The sequence below is a fragment of the Alnus glutinosa genome, chromosome 1 (assembly GCF_958979055.1).
Source record: "Alnus glutinosa chromosome 1, dhAlnGlut1.1, whole genome shotgun sequence".
NCBI classification, from domain to species: Eukaryota; Viridiplantae; Streptophyta; class Magnoliopsida; order Fagales; family Betulaceae; genus Alnus; species Alnus glutinosa.
The window spans coordinates 46817042-46828465 of record NC_084886.1 but is presented as its reverse complement, the minus strand read 5'-3'; the positions used below and the strand labels follow the sequence as shown (position 1 = coordinate 46828465).

Below are 11424 nucleotides of genomic sequence, written 5' to 3'. Positions count from 1 at the left end.
TGGAGGTTGTGGGTTTTCAATAAATCTAACCTCTAATAACCCAAAGAAAATACTAGGAAAACTAAAGAAGGTGAAAACAAAAAATGAAGTAACAAAGAGGAGATAAAGAAAAGGAGTACATAATTAAGGGTTGCGGTGGGGAGAGGAGGGAAGACCAGTGACTGAGGTATGAGAGGGAGGGGAAAACTTTTTGCAGAGAGCGTTTATGGGAGAGAGAGAGAGAGAGAGAGAGAGAGAGAGAGAGAGAGAGAGAGAGAGAGAGAGAGAGAGAGAGAGAGAGAGAGAGAGAGAGAGAGATCAGAGAGAGAGAGAGAGAATATTGGGTTTGCTAATGAGACCTTGTAGAATAATGTGATCGAGCTATCCCTTGAATTTGCCTTCTTAGAGGTTTTGTTCATGGAATTGGTGGAATGGTGTGTGTTTGTAAGTCATTATGTTGTTAATATCTAATGTACCACTGCCTTCTTTTGGCGATTTTACGGGCTAGGTTGACCAGGCTTCATGCAGGCCTTTTGCCATTGTCAGAAACAAACGGAATTCACCCCAAAAACCAAGAAAGCAGTTTTCGGTAGGTGAGATGTCACCTAGCTATATGTATACACAGTTTATCAAAACCTATCGTCCTTGTCCTGCTAGCTTGTTTGCATCCAAACACATATCTTACGATGTTTTGTGTTTGTTGCCAGGACAAGGACGAAGTCATACATAATCTACATTGTACGTGCCATGACTTGAGTCAAAACAGCTTACCAGAATTACTTGTGTTCTTGTTGAACATGCAGCTTGCTCGATCTGTCCAATTCTGGGCCGGCTGTGATTGACAAGCTTCACCGGCCAGTCCAATTTCGCAAGTTCAGTGTACATTCCGAAGGAAATTTTAGGAAGAAGCGATTAGCTTCTTCATATATGTAAAAATGGAATATGATTGTTGTATGAGAGATGAGACATATATATATATATATATATATATATATATATATATATATATATATATATATATATATGCATGTGCTTGATGGAAATGGAGGATCATGACAAGGTCTCAAAAAGTCTGCGTGAAATGGAAAAGGGTTAGAGAATAGGTTCAGTTGATTAGTGTATGGTGGGAGGAAGAACATTATAAAAGTTTCACCGGAGCAGCTGGGATCCTAATCTGACACTAACTGATCCACAATATCGTTGACAACGAAATGAAATATATACAAAAAAGAAAAAAAAGACAAGTACGTGCTCAATCAATATCTGATAAGATCTCTTATCATTCTCTTTCCTAAAAGAGAAAGGAGCAGGAAAAATTATATTAAGCTTTGACAAGTCAAAAGAGTTCCTGTTCGAGTAGGAACTCCCCTTAATGAAGCCGGACTGGCGGACTCAAAGATTAGAGAAATGATCATAGGTTTCTCAATATTTTTTTAAAATAATTTGGTTCCAAACCGATTAAAACACATCGTTTTAGACTGACAGTTCTAACCCGATCGAGTTGGACGTACGTTTTAGTTTCATTGGACACGCCATTAATGCGTTGGTGGTTATGGATGATATAAGCAGGCAGGGACAAGAGGATTCAATATTGTTCTTCTCGTTTCCTGAATGTGGTTGCAAAGGAAGCCAGATTCATTCAAATTTACATGGGACAAGTTGCCACTAAAAAATTCCAAACGTAAAGTAGTAGCTTGATAGCACCCGATATTATTCTTAATTCTCCTTTTCTTTTCTTTTCTGCTCTTATTCTTATTTCTCCTACTCCTACTCCTGAAGGTAGTGTATGACTTTATATCCGGTAGGGCCAGGGGGGAAGGGGGACCAACTCCCAGGTCTCCCTTAATTCTGACCCTTTTTCGTTTTTTTTTTTTTTTTTTTTTTTTTTTTTTTTTGCCTTTAATTTTTATCATGAATTTGGTTGAGATGTCATTTTACATATATACACCGATAAAACATAAAATAATTTTTTGTTTTTCTTTTTCTTTTTTAAAAAAATGAGATTAGATCGTGACGACCTATTTATTAATTAAGTTGTACAAGTCAGGTTGAATTAACTCAACACAACTTATTTATCAAACGGCTCTTATTAGAGCTGACCCTAATTGACAGGTTGGCGAGTTGGCCAACCTGGATTGCCAGCCCTAACTTTACATTTGGAATTTTACGGTGACTTGGTTCAAATTGGATTGAAAACCATCATCTCGATTGTGGGTTGCGTCATAGGCCGAGATTAGATTGATTAAATGAGAGTATGATAAAGCAAGCGGGGCGTAAGCACGTAAAAAAAAAATTACTTGCAAGAGAACACAATGGCGCGTGAAGCGCATGGGGAAAATCACAATAGTGCGTGGAAGCGCGTGTCCACTGCGACAAGAGAAAACTTCATAAATCCAATGATTTTGGATTGGAAAATAAGTCTACAACAATAAGATTATGATACCACGTAAGAACACATAATCTAGATAAGAGTTGAGAATAAGAAATAGAGATACATGAAATTAAAGTGGTTCGGTTTATGACCTACATCTACACGTTAAAACATTTTCTTTGGCTACATATTTTCTTGATATATTTGATTGTATACAAGACTCTATTTATAGAAAAAGAATCTAAACGTTACAAGTCTCTTATACTTCTACACTAGCAATAATTTGTCATTTTGTAACTCTTGTCTCTTGAGTGTATGTAACTTTTATCTCTTGAATGCTTGCAATTCTTGTCTCTTGAGTCCTTGAAACTCTTGTCTCAATAATTTCAAGAATTATTTTGCTAGAAATAGATTTGCTGACAGCATGTAAATAAACAAAAACAACTTCGGACAACGCATGGAGGCGCGTGTGTGATCATAAAACCTTCAATTTTTTTTTTTTTTTTTTTTTTTTGTTAAAGTGCATATTGAGTGGGTGAAAATACGGGTGCAGTTATCACTTTTGAGTATCCGCATCCACATCATGCTTTTACTAATCGCGTCTACATAGTTATTAAATGCAGTTATTGCACGCGTAGCGCCATCCGCATATAAGGTAATGAGCGTTTTGGACGTTGAAATTATAATTCATACTTCTAGTAAACACAAAAAACATTATCTATAGTTGAACACTATTATTCATATCACACTTATTAATCCTTTTGCCATAAAATTTCCATCTCATTTATTATTTAGCTTCCTACGTCATCTTTGTCATATTTTTTTTTTTTGCACCAAACATATACTACAGTCTCCATAATTTTTGCAACCAAATTTATAGTAATGGTTATGGATTTTCCGTCATACCTCGAGCAACCAAAAGCCCTCTAAAATGTTGTCAATGGTACTCTTTCACCACAACTAGAGAATTCTACCTCCTAGACTCCTAGTTACCACCCATCGAGTTGTAAATGATATTCTTGATTGTATCTTTAATTCATCCAAAATAATATTTCAATTTCAAAACATATATGTTCAATTGAAACCCTAAATCCTAATTGAGGTTTTGTTTTTGCATTTTTGGGTTTCACTTCCAATTGATGTCGGACAAAAATTTATGGCAATTTTTAGTGCTTCGTATGACACGTGTGTCGTTTTGTGCGTGCGTGCGTGCGTGTTTGTTTGTTTTAATCTGAACATTATCCCCACCACACCACAGCACCACTACCAACAATGGCTCTTCTCCCATCACTCCGCTTCCGCTATCGCCTCTTCGCTCAGTCCTACTCCTTGAGATCAACACAACCAGCCATAGCTGCTTTGCTCTCAGTCTCACTCTCACGCTCCACAACTCCCAAAACCCTCTCTCTCCTCCTCTCAACTCTCTCCCACAAAGCCCCAGTAAAACCCCATGCCACCCCCAAAGAGCCCACGCTGGTTCTGGGCAAAGACGAGCGCTTGGTGGGCGCAGGCGGTGCCCAGCCGGTCGAGAATACGAGCCTTACCATTGCGGCCATTGTGACTTCGCTGGGTGGTCCGCCTGCTGCCGTCGGGATCGTACGGCTGTCGGGTCCCTCTGCGGTGGCTATCGCCGGCCGCGTGTTCCGTCCGGCGAGGTCAAAGAAGAGGAAGAGCCTTAATGGCGGCACGTATTCGTGGCGGCCCGCCAGCCATGTCGTCGAGTACGGCGTCGTTTCGGACCCTCATGGGAATGTGGTCGACGAGGTATCGTTTTTTCTTTTATTTCATGTCCTTTTTTTTTCTTTCTTTTAATCTTTGATCACCATTGTACTTTTGTGATTTGTGTGCTTGAACTTGGTTGTGTTGGAAGTGACCACTCATCCCAAAACGCTAATTAAATCAGTTAATGAATATTTTAACACTCCCTTAGGCACGGGCTCAGATTCTCACTTGGTAAATGGGTTGAACACTTGAAATACTTAACTTAAGTTGAAGGTAGAGTGGGAGTTAGGTTTAGAACTTAATACCTAAAAGCCAAACTGATGAGAAAGAGTGAATTTGATTATTTAATCAATATTTCAGTAGGAAGTTTGGCTTGAATTATGGAATTGAAATTTGATGTTGCTATTGTTTAAGCTACAAAAAATGGTGAAAATGTGTATGGTTGAGTTGAATTTTCAGTTAGGCTTTAAGAATTTAAAATAAAAAATAAAAAATTAGTTGGGCTTCAAAACTTGTTTGGTATCTGGTATTGTGTCATGGAATAAATACATATATTCTCTGTGTTTGTTTTGTGACTCTCTGCTTCTTCTTTTTTCTTTTTTGGTTTACTAGGTTTTGGCAGTACCAATGTTGGCCCCAAGATCTTACACTCGTGAAGACGTGGTTGAACTTCAATGTCATGGGAGCGAAGTGTGTCTGAATCGTGTGTTGAGAGCTTGTCTAGAAGCTGGAGCTAGGCTTGCAGAGCCAGGTCAGTTTTTTCAATGCTATTTTCTCATTTACAAAACTGAATTACTTCGAGAACTGACTCACACACAAAAAAAAAAAACGAGGATGGTTATGCTTTACTGTTTTAGGTAGAAGACAAATTGGTAAATGGGAATTTGAATTATAGAATATATTGTTATGTGTAAAGGTTGCTTCATATGGAATCTGCTATGAGATATCTTATTTTTAAAGGTGACTTGAACTAATATTTGACTAACAGACTGAGTGGTGACCTTTGTGCATGGTTTCTGGACTGTGCCAAAGCTGATAAGAGTTGGCACTTGGAACTTACTAAGTTTTTCTTAGGTTATCAATCTGGCTTCACGGCGGGCTTTAATATGTAATTACTCTAGCTTATAGTTTGTAAAATCATTTATAAAATTCTGGTTTTTCCTAAGAGAATGCACTGTGTCCATCAGATTGTGAATATTTGAAAAACAGTGGAAATTTCTATGACAGCTGCCAGTCAGATCATGTGTAGGCGATAATGGTTTCCTTCTTTTGGAAATTCTTGCTGCAGTTGACTTCCTTCAGGTTTCCCTCCCTTGATTAGATAACTGTTGTTAGAGTTTTGTTTAGGCGAAGAAAAATTGGATCTTGAACTAATTGAATATGATTTGACTTCAACTGATGACTCTCAGTATGTTCTTTTGTTGATTGGTCAAGCTACCTCTCGAAGGTAGCATATGGTAACTCTACTGCCAAGAGAGAAAGACTTAGGGCAACATAATTTTTCTTTTCTGAATGAATTTTTGCTGATTGCATTATTCTGAAAAGTAATGACAGTAGTGGGAACTTATGGGGAAATCCTCCTCTCTCATATACAAATCAGCCCATAGGTGTTTAGACTGCAGCATTGAGTTTTCTTGAGGGTGGAACAAAAGGAAAAGTGGAAAAGAAAAATGATAGAAATTAGGCTCCAACTGGCCACTGGGTCTATGATGCTGTGTGTGTGATCCTGAGATCTTATAGTAGAAATGAGGGAGAAGCCACAGTGAGAATCAAGGGGCCCTGATCAAAAGGTCAAGCACGGAATATTGGTTTATGGGATTATTAGTATTTAATTTTCAATAGTCAATGTATTGTTTTTGGTAATTCAATAAATAGGTGATTGCCCTAGATTATTTTGGGTAATTCAATAGTGGGCGTTGCCCTAGATCATGTTAGTAAAGTCAATAAGATTATCTTAGGTAAGTCAATGAATGGGCGTTGCCCTAGGTTTTAGTCTGTTAGTCTATTTAAGTGTCTCTTATACTCCAATGAAGGTCGGGAGGGCAGAGGCTCTTCCTTCCTCCCCTTCCTCCCTAGCTGAGATCTTAGGCGTGGGGGAGCTTTTGGTTTCAGAGGCGAGAGAGCTTTTGCTGTTGTTCTTGATTAAAAAACTTTTTAGAAACAAATAAACAATAAATAGAAAATCAGTTCCAAAGGAACCCCTAAGGTTTCTGGAGGTTCTCATTATGGCTTTTGGTTAAGATTAAGGAAGAGTAGAATCTGCTGCATAGTAGAGTTAACAAACAAGCCAACAAAAAAAAAAAAAATCAGAATGCATTTCGGCACCTTGGAATCTGTAAAATTAGGTTTCAGTAGTTTCCAAATACAGCCAAAATGGCATTGCCCTCTCCCTAATGGAACTCTTATATGTTTGCACAGCACATGCACATCTTTGTGACATAGATTGGGCATATATATATATATATATATATATATATATATATATATATATTTAAGTTCATGCACACATAAATAGGTATGGGAGGGAGAGAGAATTACATGTTGAATAAGTTGTTCTTTCTGTCTTTCAGGAGAATTTACTCTCCGGGCCTTCCTAAATGGCCGCTTAGACCTCTCCCAAGCAGAAAATGTTGGAAAGCTGATTTCAGCCAAGTCTGTGGCTGCTGCAGATGCAGCACTAGCAGGAATTCAGGTATGTCTTCTTTTCATGACTCAGTTTTCATTGGCCTTTTTTTCTTCAAGAAATGTTTTTGATATCTTGTTCTAAGTTACCAGGAAATGCTGATATTGAAACACCTGTGTTATGTTTATTATTGAAGTGTTAGTTGACTGCATGGTAAGCAGCATTGAAATACTGTCTTTCCTTTGACAGGGAGGCTTCTCTTCACTTGTGAAATCACTAAGAACACAGTGCATCGAGCTGCTTACTGAAATTGAAGCTCGCTTAGATTTCGATGATGAGATGCCACCACTAGATCTGAACCTAATTATGGCTAAAATACATGCCATGTCACAGGATGTTGAGAATGCACTGGAGACGGCCAATTATGACAAGCTTCTGCAATCTGGATTACAGGTACAATCTGGGTTGGTATATCTACATGTATATAGAGGGAAGTTGGGGATGGACATAGATCCTTCCATCTATCCAGTGTATTGGAAAAAAGCAAAGGTTTTTGCATTAATTATTTCCCAACCACATGAAGCAACCTTCCTATCAGATTGATATATCTACACACACACACAGAAACACATATTCTAGCAACATAGAATATTCTATATTTTTCTATACCCTATCTCAGTGGATAGCTGCTTATAATTGTTTTCACATTTCTAGTTTTCATGACTTTTATCATCTCTTTTCTTTTTCTGTTTAGGTATTTCTTTAGTATACTTCATGTGTACTTGGGTGCGCCTGTTGGTTTTTCATGAAATCCATTTACTTATCAAAAATAATATTCTATTTCCTTGAGATTCTAAGATGCCTGTACATCTATTTCTTGCTTATGATTTTTTATTACTGAATTTACGACCAATATGATGTCTTCGAAATCATGATCAATAAGTTACATTCTCTCATAACCATACTACATCATTACAGTGGACCCAGTGCTCTTCTAGAGTTAGATTGTTGTGGGGGCTATACGAGTATTCCACATTAGTGGATTTTGCTCAGCTATGCATAAATCTCATTTCCTTCAAGGGGACTGGATTTATTCTTCTTTTGTTTTTATTTTTATTTTTCTTTTCCCTCTACCTTTGTGTTAATATTATGGATACAGGTGCATTTGGTGATCTGCGTTTCTTGCAGGCTTTTAATAGTGTGATGTTCTGATTCAAATTTTTACAGATAGCAATTGTTGGACGCCCAAATGTTGGGAAATCAAGCCTTCTTAATGCATGGAGCAAAGTATGTTGCAACCATTTTTATTTGGCATCAAATTTCATATGACTTTATATTTGATTTATCAATATTTTGAGTAATTTTATTTATCAATATTTTGAGTTATTCAGCATCCATATCTAGAGAGTCAATTTATCTTGGCCGTTTCTGTTTTTGGCTTCTTATTTTTTCAAATCCTCTAGTGCTTTTAATTTGGAAAAAGTAATGCTTTGGAGCTACTACTACTCTCTCCCTCCCTTTCTTTTTCTGGTTAGGTGTTTCTCCTGTATATTTCTTGTGTACTTACGTTGTGTGATTTCGCTTTTCAATAAATTTTGTTTACTTATCAAAAAAAGAAAGAAAGAAAAGTAAACTCATGATAGTAGAAACAAGATCTACCTTGGGGAAATCAAGCCAAAAAAAAAAAATTGATATATTTGATATATATGAAGATTTTGTTTAACTTCAATTGTTCTTTTGCTTTATCTTTACATAATAGCAGAAAATTGAGAACTAATTGACTGCCAGGTTTTAATTTTAGCATGCAGAGTGAGAGAGCAATAGTTACAGAAATTGCTGGAACCACTCGGGATGTGGTTGAAGCAAGTGTTGCTGTTCGTGGTATTCCTGTGACCCTTCTTGACACAGCAGGCATTAGGGAGACTGATGACATTGTGGAGAAGATAGGTAAGACTTCCTGCCTTGTGTAACTTTAGATGACATTTTAATACTCCTTAGATTGACTTTCAAAGTAAGAGTAGGAGGTCTGGAGGGATCTCATATACAAGTTATTCAAGGACATTTTGACAAATTTGAGCTGTTTCCAGTTACCATGTTTTCACTTAATAATGGGGCTTTGAACAACCTAGGGAAAGTGAAGTAAGCTGTTGTGTTCTACAGTGGAGTTGTGCTGGGTTAATTGTATATTTAAGATCTTCCATTGAATGTTTATTTATTTTAGTGTTTAATTTAAGGACATTCTATTATTCAAAGAAACATGCTCATTTCATTTGTCATTCAAACATGATGAATTGGTTCCACTTGATGGGGCATTCAGATACGCCATATAACTTGTCTGTTTTCTCTGACCAAAAAATTCAATACATTAGCCTTGAACACTATTGTGGCTAATTAAGAAAAAATATTTGGGGATTAGAATGATGGACCAGTTGGGTAGTGTTCTTTGTGTGAGTAATTGAATTACGGGCATATGTGTGTGTATGTAGTCGTCCTATTCACAGACGCGTCTTCAGTTATTGCTTGATGTTTTAGATCTACTTGTATCGATTGGTACTCAGATTTCCATGACCATTTTCTTAAACAGGTGTGGAGAGATCTGAAGCAGTTGCTATGGGTGCTGATGTAATTATCATGACAGCAAGTGCTCTTGATGGTTGGACTTCAGAAGACACCAAACTTCTTGATAGGATTCAATCTAATAAGGTATTACCAGCAACTCATCTCTCTCAATTTTACATGTCAATTCAGACACTCGTCCATTGTAGTTAATAGTTCAAACTTACGTTGGTCTATTCATTTTCTATCATCATGTATAATTAATTAACTTGTGTCAAGAGTTTATAATGTTAGTGATTTGTTTTTGAACTGCAGAAATCAATTGGATCTTCCTCCCCAATGATTCTTGTAATTAATAAAATAGACTCTACTCCTTCTGCTCGAACCAAATGGATTGATAGGGATTGCAATTCTTTCAGTAAGCGTGTTTTTACATGTGCTATTACCGGCGAAGGAATACATGATTTGGAGTCTGCAATATTAGAAATTGTGGGTCTCAACGAGATTCCTGCAGGGGGACGCAGATGGTCTGTGAACCAGGTTAGCCACCTTTTCCTATTTATGTGAATTCAAAACCTGAAACCCCACCCCCACCCACACACACACGGCCACACCCACTAACCAATATTTCGATTCATGATCTGTGGTTAATTTCTGATTGATTCATCATTCATGTCATATTATTGGTAATACATCAGAGGCAATGCGAGCAGCTTGCTTGGACCAAGGAAGCTCTTTCGAGGCTGAAGTCATCAATAGAGGAGGAACTGCCTCTTGACTTTTGGACGATTGATTTGAGAGATGCTGCATTGGCCCTTGGGCAGATTAGTGGAGAAGACATCTCTGAAGAGGTTTTGTCCAACATATTTGGCAAGTTCTGTATTGGTAAATAGATAGTGGATGTGTATTTTATGCAATCCCCTGCCCAAAGAGGAGTGGTATTGGAACTTGCAGAAATTTTGGGAAAGAGCACTCTCTTTGGACCTCATAAAAAAAATAAACAATAAAAATATATATATATATATATATATATATATATATATATATATATATATATATATATATATATATATTAAAAAAAGAAAAGAAAAGAAAAGGGAAAGAGATGAGAAATGAGATGTCCAAAATTAACTCCCAAATTTATGGATGTCAATTGGCTTAATTGGTAAAGTCTCCTTCGAATAAGGAATTGAAATCGATTCCATCCATACAAGAGGAAGTGGGTTTAAAGGGAGGGAGAGGGTTACAATTCAGAGAAATGATTTTTGCGATCTTTTGTACGGCTTTTATACATCATTTTGTTTAAATCAACTATTATATTTGTAGGACCTATAAGGGTTCACATGTGAATCATATAGATCCAATGGTTGATTTAAAAATGTGATGTGCAAGAAATGTACATGTAACATGTCTCTGCACATATGGCCTATGTGTCCAATAAGCGACTGGTGAATAAAGGTGAATAAAAAATAAAAATAAAAATGATGGAATCTAATGTATATTGCCTTATTTTAACTTTTGAACAGTTTTGATTTTGCAAATTTAAATATGAATTTACGATCATTTTAAATAGAGTAATGTAATTAAGTAAATTGTTATACGACTCTCATATAATTGAAATGTCAGTAAAGGCTTGTAAAAAGAAATTTTAGAGGGTTGATTTTTACTGTTATGTTATTCTAGTGGCATGGTGGTTATATAGCAGTCTATTAAATATTATTTTTATATATAATTTGAGACTTTCATCTATGTTTTCAGTAAATAAATAATAACAATTATGTGAGAATATCATTATCTCATTTTTGTTTGGAAGATGTTACACATCTATTTCTTGCACGTCTTTTACACATCTCTTACACGTCTTTTACACGTCTCATTTTTGTGAGAATATCATTGTCTTTTACATGTCTTTTGCACGTCTTATATATTCAACGGCGAATTTGCCCATTTCTTATATGGAGATGGATAAAAGATTATCAAAAGATGAAAACTAAACATTTCTCATACTATTTACTAGATTGTTATACGTGTCTAATTAAGTTAACATGTTTTGACTCAAACCCTATTTACACTAAACACCAACACTCTAATTTCGTATCGAAATTGCGGGTAAACATTACTAGCCTTTCTCCCACAGATTGGGGGTAGCCACCACCCCCAAAATCTAAAATGA

The 11424-nt window shown here is 36.4% G+C and overlaps 1 protein-coding gene across 1 annotated transcript; it reads left to right on the top strand.

Annotated features, from left to right (window-relative positions):
- The first annotated feature begins 3597 nt into the window (after positions 1–3597).
- Positions 3598–10254, top strand: LOC133865377 (uncharacterized). The gene is made up of 9 exons (XM_062301806.1): positions 3598–4114; positions 4685–4823; positions 6643–6764; positions 6945–7148; positions 7923–7982; positions 8504–8642; positions 9280–9398; positions 9567–9791; positions 9950–10254. The coding sequence occupies exons 1-9, from the start codon at positions 3623–3625 to the stop codon at positions 10142–10144; spliced, it is 1695 nt and encodes a 564-aa protein (XP_062157790.1). The 5' UTR covers positions 3598–3622; the 3' UTR covers positions 10145–10254.
- Positions 10255–11424: the final 1170 nt, after the last annotated feature.

Coding starts and splice junctions, on each gene's coding strand:
- LOC133865377 (XM_062301806.1), top strand. CDS start 3,623: ATGGCTCTTCTCCCATCACTCCGCTTCCGCTATCGCCTCTTCGCTCAG. Junction 7,983..8,503: donor TTCTTAATGCATGGAGCAAA/GTATGTTGCAAC, acceptor TTTAGCATGCAG/AGTGAGAGAGCAATAGTTAC. Junction 8,643..9,279: donor TGACATTGTGGAGAAGATAG/GTAAGACTTCCT, acceptor TTTCTTAAACAG/GTGTGGAGAGATCTGAAGCA.